Here is an 18295-nt window from a genome sequence, read left to right as displayed (position 1 = left end):
GAATTTTAATGTTGCTGTTCAGGAGCTCACGTTTCATATTTAAGAAAGAAAGGAACATAATTTGTTTATCTCTCCAAATAACCTGAAAATGAGGCTTAACAACAAAACAAAAGTATGCAGCTTCTATCAAGAAATTATAGAAAAAAACTAGTTTGAGGAACATTTCATGATTTTTTAAAAGATTTATTTATGGGAGAGAGAGAGACAGAATGGAGAGAAAGGACAGAGGGAGAAGGAGAGAGAGAATCTCAAGCAAGACTCCCCACTGAGCACAGAACCTGATGCAGGGCTGTATCCCAGGACCATGAGATCATGTCCTGAGCTGAAATCAAGATTTAGATGCTTAAATGACCAAGCCACGCAGGTGCCCCATCATTTCATGATTTTTCATTCTCATTAAATGTGTTTCATTGGTCTCAACAATCCTATTCATTTCACCTATTCATTCAGCTAATATTGAGTACCTAATCTGTTAAAGGCAGTGTCGTGAGTGATGGAAATACACCAGTAACGGGCAGGGTTCTGCCATCATATAACTTGACAGGGACACAGAGAACGGTGAATGAGTAGTTACATAGCAGTGGATGAGTCTGTAATATGGACAGCCCAAGGTGTTTTTTTAAAGAGCCCAGATAAGGGCACCTGGGTGGCTTAGTGGGTTAAGCCTCTGCCTTCGGCTCAGGTCATGATTTTAGGGTCCTGGGATTGAGCCCCACATCGGGCTCTCTGCTCAGCAGGGAGCTTGCTTCCTCCTGTCTCTCTGCCTGCTTCTGATCTCTGTCTGTCAAGTAAATAAATTAAAAAAAGAAAAAACTAATAAATAAATAAATAAAATCTTTTAAAAAGTTAAAAAAAAAAAATAAAGAGCCCAGATAAGGGATACCTAACACAGTCATGAAACGCCAAGAAAACCTCAGAGGAATTAGCATCAAAACTCAGACCTAGAGAAAGAGAGGAATATCTAAGCAAAGAGAAAGGAATGTTCCAAGCAGAGAAAACATGTAATAAGGTCCAGAGACTCAGGGCATGGTCTAATATGGGGGAGTTCCTTGAGAAGAATCTACTTTTCATCTCCCCACAGCTCTGAGATCACTAAGAAGAGGGGGGTTTGTGGGAATTGGGCACTACGCACAAAATCCCTGGCTTTAGCATTGCAAAGGGAAAACCTTAGTTGTCGTCATCTTGTTTTAGTTCATCAGTTGTAATTAGGTCAAGTTCCAAAGAAGACTTCACACACAAACATTTTGATTTCCTGTTGCATTTTTCTGCAGGTGTATAATCATGGGGAGCCCCAGCAAAGTAACTTGACCCATTGTAACCGAATACTGCTCTATTCTATAACCTTTGCATGTGACTTGCCTCCCCAGTTGTATTGATTTTTTTAACAATATATTTCTTTAAAATTTTCAGAACACCTCCATGCATGTTGAATACGTAGTTGGTGTTTTATAAATATTTGTTGAATTTAGATTAAGTTGTTTGGGGACATTTAAAGATTATTTTTAGTATTTTTAAAAGATATTTATTTATTTATTTGTCAGAGAGCACAAGCCGGCAGAGTGGTAGAGAGAGAAGCAGGCTCCCCTCTGAGCAAGGAGCCCAATGTGGGACTCAATCCCAGGACCCTGGGATCATGAACTGAGCCAAAGGCAGCCGCTTAACTGACTGAGCCACCCAGCTGTCCCCATTTTTAGTATTTTTTATAAAGAGTATAACGGGGTTACCTGGGTAGCTTATGACTCAGGTCATGATCCCAAGGTCCTGGGGTGGAACTCCACATCAGGTTCCCAGCTTGGCGGGGAGCCTGCTTCTCCCTCTCCCTCTAACCCTGCTCATTCTCTCTCTCTCAAATAAATAAATAAATAAATATTTTTTTAAAATAAATGAAAATTTAGGAAGAGTATAGATATAAAACTCTTAATAACAAGGCTCCCATACCTTCTGGCTTCTGGGTAAATTGATTCAATGGAAACTCTAGCAGGAGATTGGAGGAAGGGAAGGATCGAGATCAGCTGGTCGTTAGGAATTGGTAGAAGTCTTTGTCTTTAAGAAGGGCATCAAGAACATCCCCACAGCTTGGGATGGTTGACTGACAACTGTGGCTGGAGGACAGTATAATCCAAGGCTCATCAGGACATTAGGGGATTGAGAGTAGGAGGGTAATTGCCAGTGTTCATCAACAATAAGGCACCTTCATGGGAACAATAAAGTGCTTTCCAGGTCACACCTCTCCTTTGTTAGCCAAGGGTAATGTGTTATCTATTTATATCTTTATCTCCAATCCTAGTTGGTAGTCCCTTTGTAGAGAAGTGACTTATCCATCATTGTAAACATACAAGTGATTGTATATTGTAAGTAGTTTGCAGAATGCCTGGCAGCACACGATTTAAAAATATTTGTCAAAACCTGGAATTTAACTTATTTCTCTTATTTTTTCTCTTTTGCTTCTAAAAGGTTTATTTAATTCAGATTTCACGAACCTCTAAGTTTTTTCCCAGGGTGACTCCTAATTAAGGAATCAGACTTTGTTGATAGACCTTTATTGAGTACTTCATTTACAGAAACAAATGTAAGTCAAGCAAAGATTAAAAAAAACAAAATCACCTACAACTAGATAGATGCATTCATAGATTATGTCTATCCCTTCATTTTCTTGAGCTCCTACTCATGAAAAAACTAACAAATGTGTCTATAGTAAAAATGGAAAACATATAATAAAATTAGGGAAAGGGAAGGTTGGAACCGTACAAGTTTTGTTATAGTTTATACATATTAGTAAATGGGTGGTAGACATAAGGGAGGACTTAGCCATAGGGGTTTTAAAATATTAGGACTTGAATTTATATGCAAGGCTGTTGTGAAGGTCCCTGAAATCTTTTTAAAGCTTCTGCTTGGTTTTCAGTGCCGCAATCCTGACCTCTAGTGGGCCTCCCAAAACAAAAACCCGAACCTAAAATACATCATTTTGCTGGGTACTCCATCAAACTCCATTATTTAGTCAGCCTAAGAGATGGAATTTTTGAGGAGCTTACAATATGAGAATGAGAATAAAGTAAGATACCTTTTGCCTAACGTGTTTCACTATTCTTGCAACTAGAACTCAATGTTTTAGAGCAGCCAGTATTTCTTTATATTTGCATAGTAATTATCTGTTGGTATCTTCTTCCCATGGAAAATTGCATTATTTTTCAGACCACAGAAGTAAGAAATTTATTTTGCCCAAAGAAGAGCCCAAAGGGGTTCTGTTCTGATTACTTGATGGTACCAGGTGTATGGAACCTGAGCGGCTTTAAAACAGTGGTTTTGGGGCTCCTGGGTGGTTTGGTGGTTAAGCCTCTGCCTTTGGCTCGGGTCATGATCTCAGGGTCCTAGGATTGAGCCCCCGCATCAGGCTTTCTGCTCAGCAGGGAGCCTGCTCCCTCCCCCCACCCTGCCTGCCTCTCTGCCTACTTATGATCTCTGTCTGTCAAGTGAATAAATAAAATCTTTAAAAAACAAGACAAAACAGAACGAAAACTGATTTTGGAGTTAGATGTATTATATAGCCTTCTGTTACGATGCCCTGATGCAACATTGTTTCTGTGTTATTTGTGCCAAGAATACATAGTCTAAATTTAATCATAGAGAAACATCAGACAAATCAAATTGAGGAACATTCTACAAAACAACTGTCCTGTACTCCTCCAGAGTATCTAGTTCATCAAAGACAAAGACTGTCATCGGCTATCTATTGTAGATAAAAGAAGACTCAGGAGATAAGACAACGTAATGTAATATATGATCCAGGATTGAATCCTGGACCAGAAAAGGACATTAGTGGGACCTTTGACCAAATCTGAGTACTATTTTCTTGGTTTTAATAGTTGTGCTGTGGTTATGTAGGTTGTTAACATTTGACGAAGCCAAGTTAAAGGTATGCAGAATTTCTTGGCACTGCTTTGGCAGATTTTTTTCTAAATCTGAAATTATTTCAAAATGAAGGGTTTTGAAAAGTAAAAACAGCCATTAATTTTATTCACAATTTCCTAAGTCAGGAATTTCAGAAGGATTCAGCTGTGTGGTTTATCTCTGATCCACATGGTAGCAACTGGGGCACCTAAGGATGGAGATTCACTTCCAAGATGACTTCTTCATTCACATATCTGGCCCCTGGGTGATCCTGGGCCTGTGTTTCTTATGGATGGCATGTTGTCCTGTGGGGCATTTCCTTTCTGTTTGGCTTCTTACAGCATGGGGTCTAAGTACAACTGTACTTACATGGAGGTTGGCCTTCCAGAGGGAGCACCCCAGGAGGTGGGGCGTGGAAGCTTGTACTCTTAAGGTTTGGGCCCAGAATATGGGCATGGCTTCACTTCTACCATATTCTATTGATCAAAGCAGTAGCACAGTGTGCTCTGATCCAGGAAGCGAGGACAAAGACCCTACCTCTCAATGGGACAAATGTCAAAGAATGATGATCATGTGCCATTCATCACAGACGGCCTACCAAAGTCTCGTTGCAGTAGAGATAGAATTAGTGAAAAAGCTATGGAGTTGCTGTTGTTTTTTGTTTTGTTTTGTTTTGTTTTTCCCTGACAGTCATAAGTTCTAGACCTGGGTTTACAATTTACTAAGAAAGGAATATCTCTGGACCTCAGTTTCCTCATCTCCAAAATGGTGGTAGTGACACCTACGCCATGGAATTATTGAGAGAATTAAGTGAAAAATATATATAAAGGGGCACATGGGTGGCTCAGTTAAGCATCTGACTCTTTTTTTCCCCCATTTTTTTTAAACTTTATTTTACTTATTTGTTTTTATTCATTTAATTATTTATTTGAGAGCAAGGGAGAGCATGAGTGGGAAGAGGGGCAGAGGGAGAGGAAGAGAGAGAATCTATAAGCATATGGCAGGATCCCGAGATCATGACCTGAACTGAAATCAAGAGCCAGCCACTCAACCCACTGGTCCGCCCAGGTTCCCCAAGTGTGGGACTTTTGATTTTGGCTCAGGTCATGATCTCAGGGTTGTGAGATCAAGCCCTGCCTCAGGCTCTGCACTGGGCATGGAGCCTGCTTGAGATTCCCTCTCTCCCTCTCCCTCTGCCCCTCCTGTCTTTCTCTCTCAAAAAAAAAAAAAAAAAATACTCTGAGGGGCACCTGGGTGGCTTAGTGGGTTAAAGCCTCTGCCTTTGGCTCAGGTGATGGTCTCAGGGTCCTGGGATCGAGCCCTGCATCAGGCTCTCTGCTCAGCAGGGAGCCGGCTTCCTCCTCTCTCTCTGCCTGCCTCTCTGCCTACTTGTGATCTCTCTCTCTCTTTGTGTCAAATAAATAAATAAAATCTTAAAAAAAAAGACTGTGATAAGCAGATATGATAAGCAATAAATATGCAAACCTAATAATATATGCTAGCATTTACTGTGTACTTAGCAAGTGCTCAGTTCCTTTGATAGGGTTTTTATATGCTATTTCATTTAGTCCTTGCTCCTTCCTGGGATGGTAGGTGCCATGTTGTTTGGTTCAGAAGGGGCAGCACACATTTCCTCTGGCTTTAGCTATTGCTTGTCTGGTGGGCCTGCTGCATTTACCTTAGCCACTTTTGGTTTGATCATTTCTCGCTGCCTTGTTGTTAGGATTTCCATTTCCACATACTATTTATTTCCCTTTTGTTTTGATCCCGAAGGACCCAGGCGCTGACGCGCACTTGGCACTGTTTGGCACTCTGTCTTCAGCACTCGCTCTTGGCGCTGTCAGCGAAGTTTCTGACAGCTTCTCACACAATCTGTCAGCCCCCTCTGAGCCCACAATTGCCTGCTCATCAGAGCCAAATGTTCCGTGTCTTTGTTTCAGTGAGTGCTCTGCTGTCAGCTTTTCTTCATGCAGCATTGTGGGTGCTCCATTGTTGGCCGACCCAGGAACACAACGATCTGCACTTTGGAGAGATTATTTAATTTGGGGCAATTACTTGTAGGTATTCTTCAAAGTGAAGATTTTGCCAGGCTGTGATTGAATTTTGAAACGGCAGCTTCCCAATCAGTTAAGGAGCCACTTCTTCATACACACAAGACCGATCTCAGTCTGTTGTCATTGGAGGAAGGTGGTGACCCTTTTTGCCAGGGCCCGCTGAGTCTTTATGGCCTCACATCCTGTAAGCAGTCAGCTGCGTCTGGAAAGTGTTTCGGATACAGGGCAAATAATAAGATTTGGTTTTGGTAGAAGTCACATATTTGTTAATCTTCCTTACTCTCTGAACTCAAAATTTACTTTAAATGGAAGGAATCACTTTAATCCTTTAGGAATTAGAGGGCCCATTAAATAACCCCAACTAAGGGATTTATTCATTCATTCACTTCTTCACTGGGCTATCTTCTGTAACTTGGCAGTTAAGAGAACGACTTCTAGAACTGCACTGCTTTGTTTAAAATCCATTTCGTAGCTGTGTGACCTTGGGAAATTTACTTTGACTACGTCTTAGTGTGGATGGAAATTAAAATAGAATTTAGGGTCGTGGGATTAAATAAGGGCATGGTTTCACTGTGATTAATTCAGCTCTTGGCATAGAAAATTTTCAGTGGACGTTGGCTCTTATTATCCTGCACTTGGAGTTTGACCTTGCACCATAAATAATGAGGCATAACAATATATTTACTTGTTATTTTTATCCTTAATAGTTCTCCAAATGTTTTACTCTTTGAGTCCTATTAGGAACACTTGTTTACCCCTCAGTACCCAACAAATTGCTGCTGATTACATATTCCTGAAAAGGGGAGGCATCTTGAAATGGACGACATCTTTTTCTTTTTAAAATATATTTCATCAGGGTGCCTGGGTGGCTCAGTTTGGTAAGCAACTGCCTTTGGCTCAGATCATGATCCCAAAGTTCTGGGATCGAGTCCCACATCAGGCTCCCAGCTCCATAGGGAGTCTGCTTCTCCCTTCTCGTGCCCGCTCTCTCTCGCAAATAAATAAATAAAATCTTTAAATAGATACATAGATAGATATAGATATACATATGCAAACAGTTGGCACAGTTGATTAAGTGTCTGATCGTTGGTTTCAGCTCAGGTGATGGGATCGAGCCCTGCTCAAGCTCCACACATGTGGGGCTTTGCTTAAAACTCTCTCCTTCCTGCTCTGTACCTACCGCCTCCCCCCTCAACCTTGCTCGCTCTCTCTCACAAATAAATAAATCAATCTTTAAAAAATTTCCAATAAATATATTTCAATTCAGTTAGTCACCAGTTGGATCCTGTAAGAGTGGATGGACAATAAAGTAACAACAGGGGATTTAGTTCATGGTAGCTTGAAAAAGTGAAGGGTTGTTCCCTAATAATTCACTTCATTGTTGGCTAAGAGTCTGAGGACCAAAGCTGGCATTGACATTGTCATCTTAAAATGAGCCTGTGTGTGGTGCTGCACTTTTAAACTGACCGAATGTTGGCCTGTGGAAGGTTTCCATAATCCAGTGATACCTCTAAACATATTTCCGAATAAGAACAAACCTTATTTAAAAGAAAATATCCAACTAAGTTTGCCTTCTTTAGTCTCCTCTTAAGAAATCAGGATACATTTTCTTTTTCTTTTTTTTTAAGATTTTATTTATTCATTTAAGAGAGACAGACAGCACAGGCAGGGGGAGTGGCAGAGGGATAGGGAGAAGCAGATTCTCCACTGAGCAGGGAGCCCGACACGGTGCTCAATCCCAGGACCTGGAGACCAGGACCCAAGCCAAATGCGGACACCCAACCATCAGAGCCACCCAGGCACCCCCAGAATACATTTTTCTAGTAAAATAAAGAATTTGGTAGAATAGCACGTGTTTCCTGATTTCCAGCAACTTAGTGGTCTGAAGTATCTTGTTTGTGTGGTCTGGCCACACTTTCCTATGTGAAGTCTTGTCTTTATTTTTATGGATAATGTCCAGAGCTTCGATAAGCAAATGAGGTCATACCTTATTACTCTGAAATGGTTTAAAGAGGTTACATGTATAAATTATTTCTGGTAACTGAAAGGTACCTCTTTAGCTTCCCAAACTAAAAATTATCTTTTTATTTAAAACACATGCTGTGCTTCCTTCTTAAGCACAGTATTTTGAACATTATTGCTGCTGGATTGTTATTATGAACCAATGTAAACTGTGGAAGGATTATTGGCTCCACTAAATGGGCCCAGACAATTATATGTTTTGTAGTTTTTAGAAAAGTGTTATTTTCTATTTCTGTCAGATATAATAGTTTAGTTCTGACAGCTATCTCTATAGGCTGTTTGTCTCTAATCCCATCTACCAGACACTTTGTCTTTTACTTTGCTACTTTTGATATCTTTATAAACTATAAAACCATATCACCAAAGTAATTTGACTTGCATATGAAATTAAAATTTGAATAAATTTTTGTGGTGTTAGAGCATTTTGATTATTCAGAGGTCTTTTTTTTTTAATTTCTAAGTTCTTGGTGTTTTTCATAGGTTCAATAATTGTTTGACTTTGAGATACTTGAAGAAAATGGTTTCTTACTATGATTTGATGATGACTCTATAAACTGGTCTAGTTGGGTCCACAGGGAAAGAAATAAATGTCATAAACTTTGGGATAGCTAAATATAGTTTAATCATTTGGTCCTCAAAGAAGCACTTACTATGTATATTATACCAGTACTGAATGGTGAAAATTCCCTTAAACTAGACATTAAAGGTTTAGGGGATCCTAGCTGTCTACTAAATACACATTTTTGACCTTAGGCACATTCTGAAAAATGGGAGTCACAATAGATGTTGTTAGAGAATTAGTGAGATTTCACTATTCCTCTGAAAGCGAAGAGGTTGAGAATATAGCACAGCTGGTTGAACATGGAAGGAATTTGGGAGGGAGAAGTGGGGTGGCAGACGGATTTAGGAGAAAGGACCAGAGCATAGTAAGGATTAGAGAACTGGAGACTAGAGGGGCTTACATTTTTGATCAGTGACTAGAAAAACAAGATCCAGAGATATTGTGGACTTAGTCCTAATGGCAGGTTGATAAGCGTTCGGGTTGTAACAATTCACCACTGCCAGGCGGCTATGACGTGGGGTGGGGTATGCGGGGCAGGCCTGCAGGTTCAGACTGAAGGTTTAGGCAGCAGTGGGCAGCAGCTAGTAGGTGAGGAAGCCAAACTTGGGGGGCACCGGGCTGGCTCAGTCAGGGGAACTTGCCACTCTTGATCTCAGGGTTGTAGGCTCAAGCCCCACATTGGGTATAGAGATTACTTAAAATCTTAAAAAGAAAAAAATTTTTTTTGCTTAATATTAACCCAAGTTTTTTGATCTACAATAGTCTTCCTTTTTCTAGTTGTTAAGTTGTGATCAAAACTAGTCCAGAATCATTGCATGGTGTGGTAATGATCTGTGTTGATTTGGTTTTGTCTCTTGGCCTTGTTATACTTCCTGCCGCTTTTGGTTTCTTAAAGAATTAACTGAATAAACCCCAAACTTCCAATGAAATATTTTGTATTTCTCATTCATCCCTTCTTCCATTAAATCATATTTTAGGTAGGTGACTGTGAAAGATCAGCAGATCATAACAAGAATTCACTCTGAGTACCTAGTCTTAATCCTCGCTTCTGAGTTTGGAGACAGGAAAAAATGGTTTGTTACAAGTTCTCTGTGTAATACACCCGGCACAACCTCCGTATCCAAAAGGCAGACAGACTGTATTTGTGACTGAGATGAAGAGGGCACATGTAGAGACCCTGGTGTCAACTCATACTTGAAAGATCTTTCTTCTCATGTATGATGATTATCATGGCAAGGAAAGACCATATTTCATGGCAGCTTTGTTTCATTGTGTCATCTTGAGCATTTAAGATTTCCTATATTTTGAATTTAACATCTCAACAGCTCTTCAGAGTCACTGGGCTGAACTCAGAGCTCAAAATTCAGTTCCAGGATATCTTCTTAACAAGCTGTTTAATTTGTGTATTCCTAAAGAGATACGTGGTTTTCCAAGAGAAAAAAAGTAAAAGAAAGTCTAACACATAGCCCCTAATTACACCTCTAGTTGTACAAATACTACTTGAAAGCAAACACTAAAATAATAAGAATAGTAGTGGAAATCCAGTGTGATGCTTACAACTCCCCTCACACAATCTGTCCCAGTTATCAGCAACACTGTTTCATTTCGTTTTGTTTTGTCTATTGCTGGCCATTTAACCAAGATGTATATACTGGGACTTGGGAATTTCGATTAATAATGTTAGACTTCTTCATCACTGCCACCTCGATCAAAAAACTTAACTTTCACAAACTGTAGACCCATGAAGATAATCCAGAAATTGAAGGAAAAATAATTTATTGAATAATTTATTGAAGGATTGAGGGAAAGTAATTTATTGTAGAAACAACAATTTTATGTGAACATTAAGTAGCACCGAAAATTTGCAGTAAGCCTCTCAGAGAAGGAATGTACCTTTCAAAAAAAAAAAAATCTCATGGTTTATTATTGTATGTGAAGATGAAAGCAAGTAGGGATTTTAGTAAAGATGGATGGGAAAATACTGACTAAAATAATGATAGATGTAGCAATATTAATTTGGACTCTTTTTCTGTTTCAGGGTTTGAATATAATCTTTAATGTAGCCTTGGCTCTCCTAAAGGTAAGTCTGTTTTGATCTTGAAATTGGGCAAAATTCAAATTAGCCTTTGACTGGGTCTAGATTCTTGAATCCCAAAAAAAGACTTCCCTGAGGAGCCCTGATTCTCCTCCCATCCTTTGTTGTTTGTTGTTTATTTAGAGTTTGTTTCTTTACTTTTCTTATAATCTATTTAATTTTGCTATCCCAGCACTCCTTTCAATAACACGTAAGGTTACTCATTCATACGAGTTGGATGATGTAAGAGAAAAAGTTAAAACCTGTTTTCTGTCAGAACGATGCCAGCCTTTTTCTTAAAATACTTCTTACCACAATAACATCCCTGGAGGTACCTAAACATAGAATTGAATTATTAGAAAGCTTTTATAGTATACCGACTAAAAAAGAAACTGCTACATTTCAATTTGCACTTCAACAGCTAGAGATTTACAAGACACTTTAGAATTCAATTATAATTACCTTGTTGAATTTTATATCAACGTATCAATGGAGCTTTAACAGTGTGGTAACAGCAAGACATTTGCTGCAAAATTGGTGAAAGTAATCCAGTCAGTTTTTGTCTTTCAGTCAGAGGTGACATTGTTACTTAAGGCGATAATTGCCTTATTTATTTAAAACAAAATGCAGGCCCACGTCTTCCCAGTAAAACATAGTTGTTAAAATTGCAGACTCTGGACCCAGACAGCTTTGTTTCTAATTTCAGCTCTGGTTTGTGACCTTCTTGGGTAAATTACTCTAAAGGCTCAGACTCTGAGTTTTGAGGTAATAATAGAAACTAATTTATGGGATTGTTGTAAGAATTCAGTACGATGATACATAAAAAATAGTTAACATAGTGTCTAGAAAATTTTATTGCCTAATAAATGTTAGCTATCATTATTGTGACTACTCTTGTATTCACAAGGTAACTCACTTTCTAGATTCCCCATCATTCTTCCAAATTTCCCAAAAGATAATGACTGGAAGTCTTCAGAGGGCTACTTGGTATTTTAGGAGAGCCTCTGTACTTAAATACCTTGATCCAGAACCAAGACATGACGTATATGGGTCCAGTGTACATCAAGAAGTGGGGTGTACTCCTCACCTCTTACTCTGTTAAACATTTGTTTTTTGTGAAGTTCATAAAGTGTACTTTAAATTGTTCATTAAATCGTTTGGAGTTTAGATGTAAACAATTCTTATACCAAAGTTATTTTGGAAGTTAGGAAGATATTTTAAAAATTTTCAGTAAAATAATAAAAACATATGTGCATGTATGTTTTAGTGAAGTCCTGGATCTCCACCTCTAATTTTTTGTTGTTGTTGTTGTTGGGACGAGTTAAAACTTTCTAAGATGCTTTTCGGTATAGGGCTGGATTGAGACTTTTAGAATGCCTAAGCAGTGACAGTATTATGTAATTCAGACTAAAAACAATACTTTGTCATAAAGTAAGTGTAAGAAGGAAGTCCAACAAAGTGATGATTTTTCCTATCATGTCTAATTTGTTTCTAAGCCTCAGATTTTATCCTTCCCAAAATGCAACTTCCTTATTTTTTTGGTGACCCTTCTTTACTGGTGCTCTCAGCACACACTTAGTTTGTCTTTTGGGTTAACCCCAGATTTCCTGTCTGGAACTATAGTCAGCGTAATACTGTATCCATCTGAGAAATTAGCTTCCTGATTGACAGATTTTTTTTTGGTGTGATTGCATTTTTACTCATGTTAACCCAGATATGGCCTGTGCAGAGGACATTCTCTGGCCACTGGGCAGGAAGGTTTCTGAATCCTCTCTGGAAATCCATGGGTGTTCATCTAGTATCTTGTAGAATTTGCCTAGTTAGAGAAGATTAAAAGGAGAGCTTTGTCTACTACTATTGGGAGATTTATATCTCTTCCTTGTCTGAATCCTGGAGCTGACCCCACTAGAGACACTATATATAGGCTGAATTGAAGTGTACCAAATTGATCTGGTTGCCTCCACCCGGAAAAAGAATATCCCAAAATATGTGAAAGTGATTAGCATTTAGCTTCTAATCTAATAGGCCACATAGAATAATGTATATTTGTTTTACATAAAAATAACAAACTTAGGGGTAGTTCAAAGAGCTTATGAACGCAGCATAAGTAATCCATTAGCATACATTAAATGTCCAGATGTTACTTGTAAGAGAACTGTGGATTGTGTTAACCAGAGAAAACTACCTCATTCTCTCCTGCAGTTTATAACTGAGGGAGCCAAAGCCTCAGGTTGCCTAAAGTCTTTTGTCTTAGTAATGACAAAGCTGGATTTATTATATTTTTAAACAGCATAAATATAAGTGAAGGTCTCTGTTGCTCAGTATGATTTAAAGACACCTGCTTTCTGAATGGAATCCACTTTCTTTTGGGTTAGAAATAGGCTGCCAAGGAGCTAGAAAGCCATTGAGCTAAAGGAATGGTTCATTATAGTAGGGGGTATCATCAGATCAGCTAGGATATTGGCAGTGTCCATTCATTTCTCCCAATCTAATTCATTTGCTATATGAAATAGTCTATAGTCACTATGTATAGTATATTATAATAGATTAGAGATGATCACTCAATTATTCTTAGCCACTTCATGTTGCCAGAGAAGTTTTTTTTTTTTTTTAAGATTTTATTTATTTATTTGTCAGAGAGAGAGAGAGGGAGAGAGAGCAAGCACAGGCAAACAGAATGGCAGGCAGAGGCAGAGGGAGAAGCAGGTTCCCTGACGAGCAAGGAGCCCGATGTGGGACTCTATCCCAGGACGCTGGGATCATGACCTGAGCCGAAGGCAGCTGCTTAACCAACTGAGCCACCCAGGCGTCCCTGCCAGAGAAGTTTTGATCAGAATAGGTTCTTTGCATTCAAACAATTGTCAAAAGTTAGTGACAGGGGCGCCTGGGTGGCTCAGTGGGTTAAGCCGCTGCCTTTGGCTCAGGTCATGATCTCAGGGTCCTGGGATCGTGTCCCACATCGGGCTCTCTGCTCAGCAAGAGGCCTGCTTCCCTCTCTCTCTCTCTCTCTGCCTTCCTCTCCGTCTACTTGTGATCTCTCTCTGTCAAATAAATAAATAAAATCTTAAAAAAAAAAAAAAAGTTAGTGACAGGGATGGGGGCACCTGGGTGGCTTAGTCAGGTGTCTGTCTTCAGCTCCAGGTCATGATCTCAGGGTCCTAGAATCAAGCCCCTCTTCGGGCTTCCCACTCAGTGGTGAATCTGCTTGTCTCTCTCCTTCTGTCCCTCCTCCTGCTTGTGCTGTCTTCGTCACTCTCTCAAATAAATAAATAAAATCTTAAAAAAAAGAAGTATATGACAGGGGTTGCCTGGCTGGCCCAGTTGGTGGAGGATGTAACTCTTGATTTTGGGGTTGTGATTTCAAGCCCCACATTGGGTATAGAGATTACCTTAAAAAAAAAAAAAAAAAGTAAATGATGGAATGTTTTTCTCTTCACCTCCTCCCAGCTCATTTTGTGTCTTATTACAGAGATAAAGAAAACCCACTCATAATTCCATCCCTAGAGGTAACTGTAATAAAAACTCATTATAAAATCTTCCTCCTGTGCATTGGTCTATGAATATATAAGCATTCATTAGCTCTGTACATTTCTGTGTACATATATATTTTTAATATGGGCTTGAGGATTGTAATTAAGAAGGTGGGAGATAGGAGATAAACCCAAAGGAATAGTGTATGAAGATGAACATATTATTTTCTTTCAAAAAATGCTGATGAACAAGACTCTTTTTCATTTAATAATATGTCATGACTATCTTCTGTGTTGCTACAGACATGTCGTGATTAAAAGCATGGATGCTGGAGCCAGACCACATGAGTTCAAATCCCATCTCCCACAGTTTATGCTGCAATCTTAGATAAATTACCATTTCCCTATCTTTAAAATGGGGATATTAGTAACGTCTGTCTCATAGGATTGTTAGGATTTAATGAGTTAATATATGATTGGTGCCTGGAAATTTGTAAGTGTGAAAATGAATGCACCCAGGAGTGGTTATGACACATAGAGCTGCCTTAGCTTTTTTAATCACTGATTAGTATTTTATTGTGTGTACCATAATTTTACTTAGCCAATTTTATATTTAATTTTTATGAGCATTTGTTTCCATACTTTTCCTATTAAACAAACATCCTGAAATTTCCATCTTTGCATACTTATTTAATGATGTCTTTTGGATAAACTTTGAGGATGTCATTGCTGGGTCAGACTGCAGTCACATTTGAATTTTTGATGGACATTGCAAAGTTGCTTTCTACTAGCAATATGAGAGTGCATTTTCTCCATACTCTTGAAAAAATATAATTTCTAAATATGTGCTTTTATGGACAGTGAAAACAAGTTGTAAAACCATGAAACTTAAGAAGTAAATTATGATACTAATTTGTGTCATTGTAGTAAACAAAACACTTCAGACAGTTCTGAAGAGTCCCATGTTCTTTCATTTGGAATATCTAGGTTTTTTTTTGTTGTTGTTGTTGTTGTTTTTTAGGGAAGCTAGTTGATCATGGCTAAATTTTAGAAGAATGATCCCTAGCTTGGATGAGCTTTTATATTACATAAAAGTTCTTGAAGCATCTCTTTGATGGTTTTGGCTTTTCAGCCTCACCACTATGGTTTTTTCCCTTACCATTTTATTGAAGTTTTTGTTTGTTTGCTTGGTTGGTTGGTTTCTTGTGTGTTTTTTTGGTTGGTTGGTTGGTTTGTTTTTTGTGTTTTGTTTTGTTTTATTTTTTGAGGGGGCAGGGAAGAACAGAGGAAGAGAGAGAAAATCTTAATCAGGCTCCATGCCCAGTGCACAGCCAGCACGAGGCTCAATCTCATGACCCTGAGATCATGACCTGAGCCAAAATAAAGAGTTAGACACTTAACCAGCTGAGCCACCCAGGCACCCCATATTGAAGCTTTCTCCGTGGAGTCACTAACAAAATCAGGGGACATGTTTCCATTTTTATCTTTCTTGATTTCTCAGCAGTTATTCAAAGAGCATAAAGACATAACACTTCCCCTTTTCTGAAACATTCTCCCATGGCTTCTGTCTTATTTTTTATCTCCCTCTCATCTTCTCATTTTACTTTTGCTTGCTTTGTTTTTTTTCCCCTAGTCATTAACTTGGAGTTTCTCAGAGCTCTAGCCTCTAGGAACTCACTCGATGCTTCTTCCTTGCTGATCTTGTTCATTCCCCTGCTTTCTTCTATAAATGTTCATTCTCATCTTTATATTTAGCCCAGATCCAAATGTTTGGCCATGGACTTACATGTCTGCTTGGACGTTTCAGAGGCTCATCAAACCCGAAAGCCAAAACTGCACTGATAACACCCTCCCAGCCCTTTGCCTCCTCCAGTAACCTTCACCTCAATGAAGGCACTACCCAGCTGCTCAAAGGAGAAACCCACAAGTTATCCTTCATGCTTTTCTTTTCTTAATCCCCAACATCTACTGGCAATCAACTACTGTTGATTCTACTTCATAAGAATTTTTAGAATCTCCCCAGTTTGGTGGTTAGGCCGCCACCTTCTGACCTGGACTGTTGCTGTGACCTCTTTCAGTAGTATAGTACTGAACACCTACCAAGTGCTAGGTACTTTTCTAGGCCCTGGAGATAAAGTATTGCTAAGGAAGGATCCTGCATTCTCGGAGCTTGCATTCCGATGAAGGACAGATAGTACTTAAAAAAACATAATTGTGTTAGCATATGCTGAGGTTTCTGAAGGAGAATGATGTTGATGCAGAGTGACGGGAGCTCCCTTCTTTCAGTTGTCAATGAAGGTGATCTGAGGGATGGTATTCGAGCTGAAAATTGAGTGCGAAGAAGTAGCTAGCATGCCAAAATCTGGGGAATGAGACTTCTAGGCAGAAAAAGCAAATATGAAAGCCTTAAAGAGGATTTTTATTGACTTAAGAAAGTGTTTGGCTGGAGTGTGATGGGTAAGAGAAGATGGTGGCTTAGATTTGGGTGTTAGTAGTGGAGCTGCGAGAAAGGGATGTCTGCTCTTTCTCCAGCTGCTCATGACCACTGTCCTAGCCAGTCCCACATTGTCACCAGAGTACCCTGTGTGTTGTTGTTGTTGTTGTTGTTGTTTTTTAAGATTTATTTATTTATTTGAGAGAGGGGGAGAGACAAAGGGAGAGGAAGAGAGAATCTTTAAACAGACTCCATGCTGAGCATGGAGCCCAGTGCTGGCTTGATTCCTGTGACCCTGAGATTATGACCTGAACCGAAACCAAGAATCGGATGCTTAACGAACTGTGCTACCCAGGCACCCTGCCCGCCCCACCCAGAGTATTCTTTTTATTATTTTATTATTCACTATTTTATTATTCACTATTGAACAAATATTGACCAAACGCCTATTCAGCAATAGATGCTATTCTGTGTACTTGACTAGATCAATGAGCTAGAATAACAAAAATACTTGCCTCCATCAGCCTATATTCTAACAGTATACAGTTAATAAACAAGAAACATAACAGATATATAAATATAGTAGATGAGAAGTAATAGTGCATGGGAAAAAGGAAAAATACAGCAGAGTAAAGAGACCTCTGGGTGGGTTATTGCAGTGTTAAATAGGGTAGCTAGGGTTAACTGGGAGTCTGTTTCTTGGTTTGTCTCTATCTTATGTTTTTCCTTTCTTAAATTAGACATGAGTGAAATCATATGATGTTTGTCTTTCTCTGACTTATTCCACTAAGCATTATACTCTCGAGGTCCATCCATGTCGTTGCAAATGGCAAGATTTCATTCTTTTTTATGGTTGAGTAATATTGCATTGGGGTGTGTGTGTGTGTGTGTGTGTGTGTGTGTATGTATACCGTAGTTTTTCTTTTTTAAAAAAAGTGTTTATTTAAATTCCACTTAGTTAACATGCAGTGTAATATTAGTTTCAATACAGTGTTCAGCATTTCCATACAACAGCTGGTGCTCACCATCAGTGTCTCCTTAATCCCCATCACCTATTTCACCCATCCCCCCACCCACCTCACCTCTGGGAACCATCAGCTTGCTCTCTATAGGAAAGAGTCTGTTTCTTGCTTTGCCTCTCTCATTTTTTTCCTTTACCCATTTCTTTTCTTCCTAAAATTCCACATATAAGTGAAATTATATGGTGTTTGTCTTTCTCCAACTGACTTATTTCACTTAGCATAATAATTTCTGACTCGATACATGTTGTTGCAAATGGCAAGATTTCATTCTTTTTTTGATGGCTGAGAAATAGTCCAGTGTGTGTGTGTGTGTGTGTGTGTGTGTGTGTGTGTACATGTGTGTGTACGTGTGTGTGCTACATCTTTTTTATCCATTTATCAGTCAATGAACACTTGGACTGCTCCATAACTTGTCTGTTGTATATAATGCTGCTGTAAATACCAGTGTGTGTGTGTGTGTGTGTGTGTGTGTGTGTGTGTGTGTGTATTCCTTTGAATTAGTATTTTTGTATCCTTTGGTAAATACCTAGTAGTTCAGTTGCTAGATCCTAGGATGGTTCTATTTTTAACTTTTTGAGGAACCTCCATACTGTTTTCCACAGTAGCTGCATCAGTTTGCATTCCCACCAACAGTGCAAGAGGGTCCCCCTTTTTCCGCATCCTCATGAACACCTGTGATTTCTTGTGTGGTTGATTTTAGCCATTCTGACAGGTGTGAGGTGACATCACATTGTAGATTTGATTTGCATTTCCCTGATGGTAAGGGATG

The 18295-nt window shown here is 39.0% G+C and overlaps 1 protein-coding gene across 3 annotated transcripts in view; it reads left to right on the top strand.

The window, feature by feature from the left end:
* Positions 1–18295, top strand: part of RABGAP1L (RAB GTPase activating protein 1 like) — a 763170-nt gene that overhangs the window by 536064 nt on the left and 208811 nt on the right. For all 3 annotated transcript variants that reach the window (XM_047704248.1, XM_047704249.1, XM_047704250.1), the window contains exon 18: positions 10565–10606. In XM_047704248.1, the coding sequence (XP_047560204.1) occupies positions 10565–10606 (42 nt within the window). The remainder of the gene's footprint in view (positions 1–10564; positions 10607–18295) is intronic.

Source organism: Lutra lutra, chromosome 15 (genome assembly GCF_902655055.1).
Source record: "Lutra lutra chromosome 15, mLutLut1.2, whole genome shotgun sequence".
NCBI classification, from domain to species: Eukaryota; Metazoa; Chordata; class Mammalia; order Carnivora; family Mustelidae; genus Lutra; species Lutra lutra.
The sequence above is the reverse complement of the archived record's forward strand: the minus strand, read 5'-3'. Positions and strand labels throughout refer to the sequence as shown.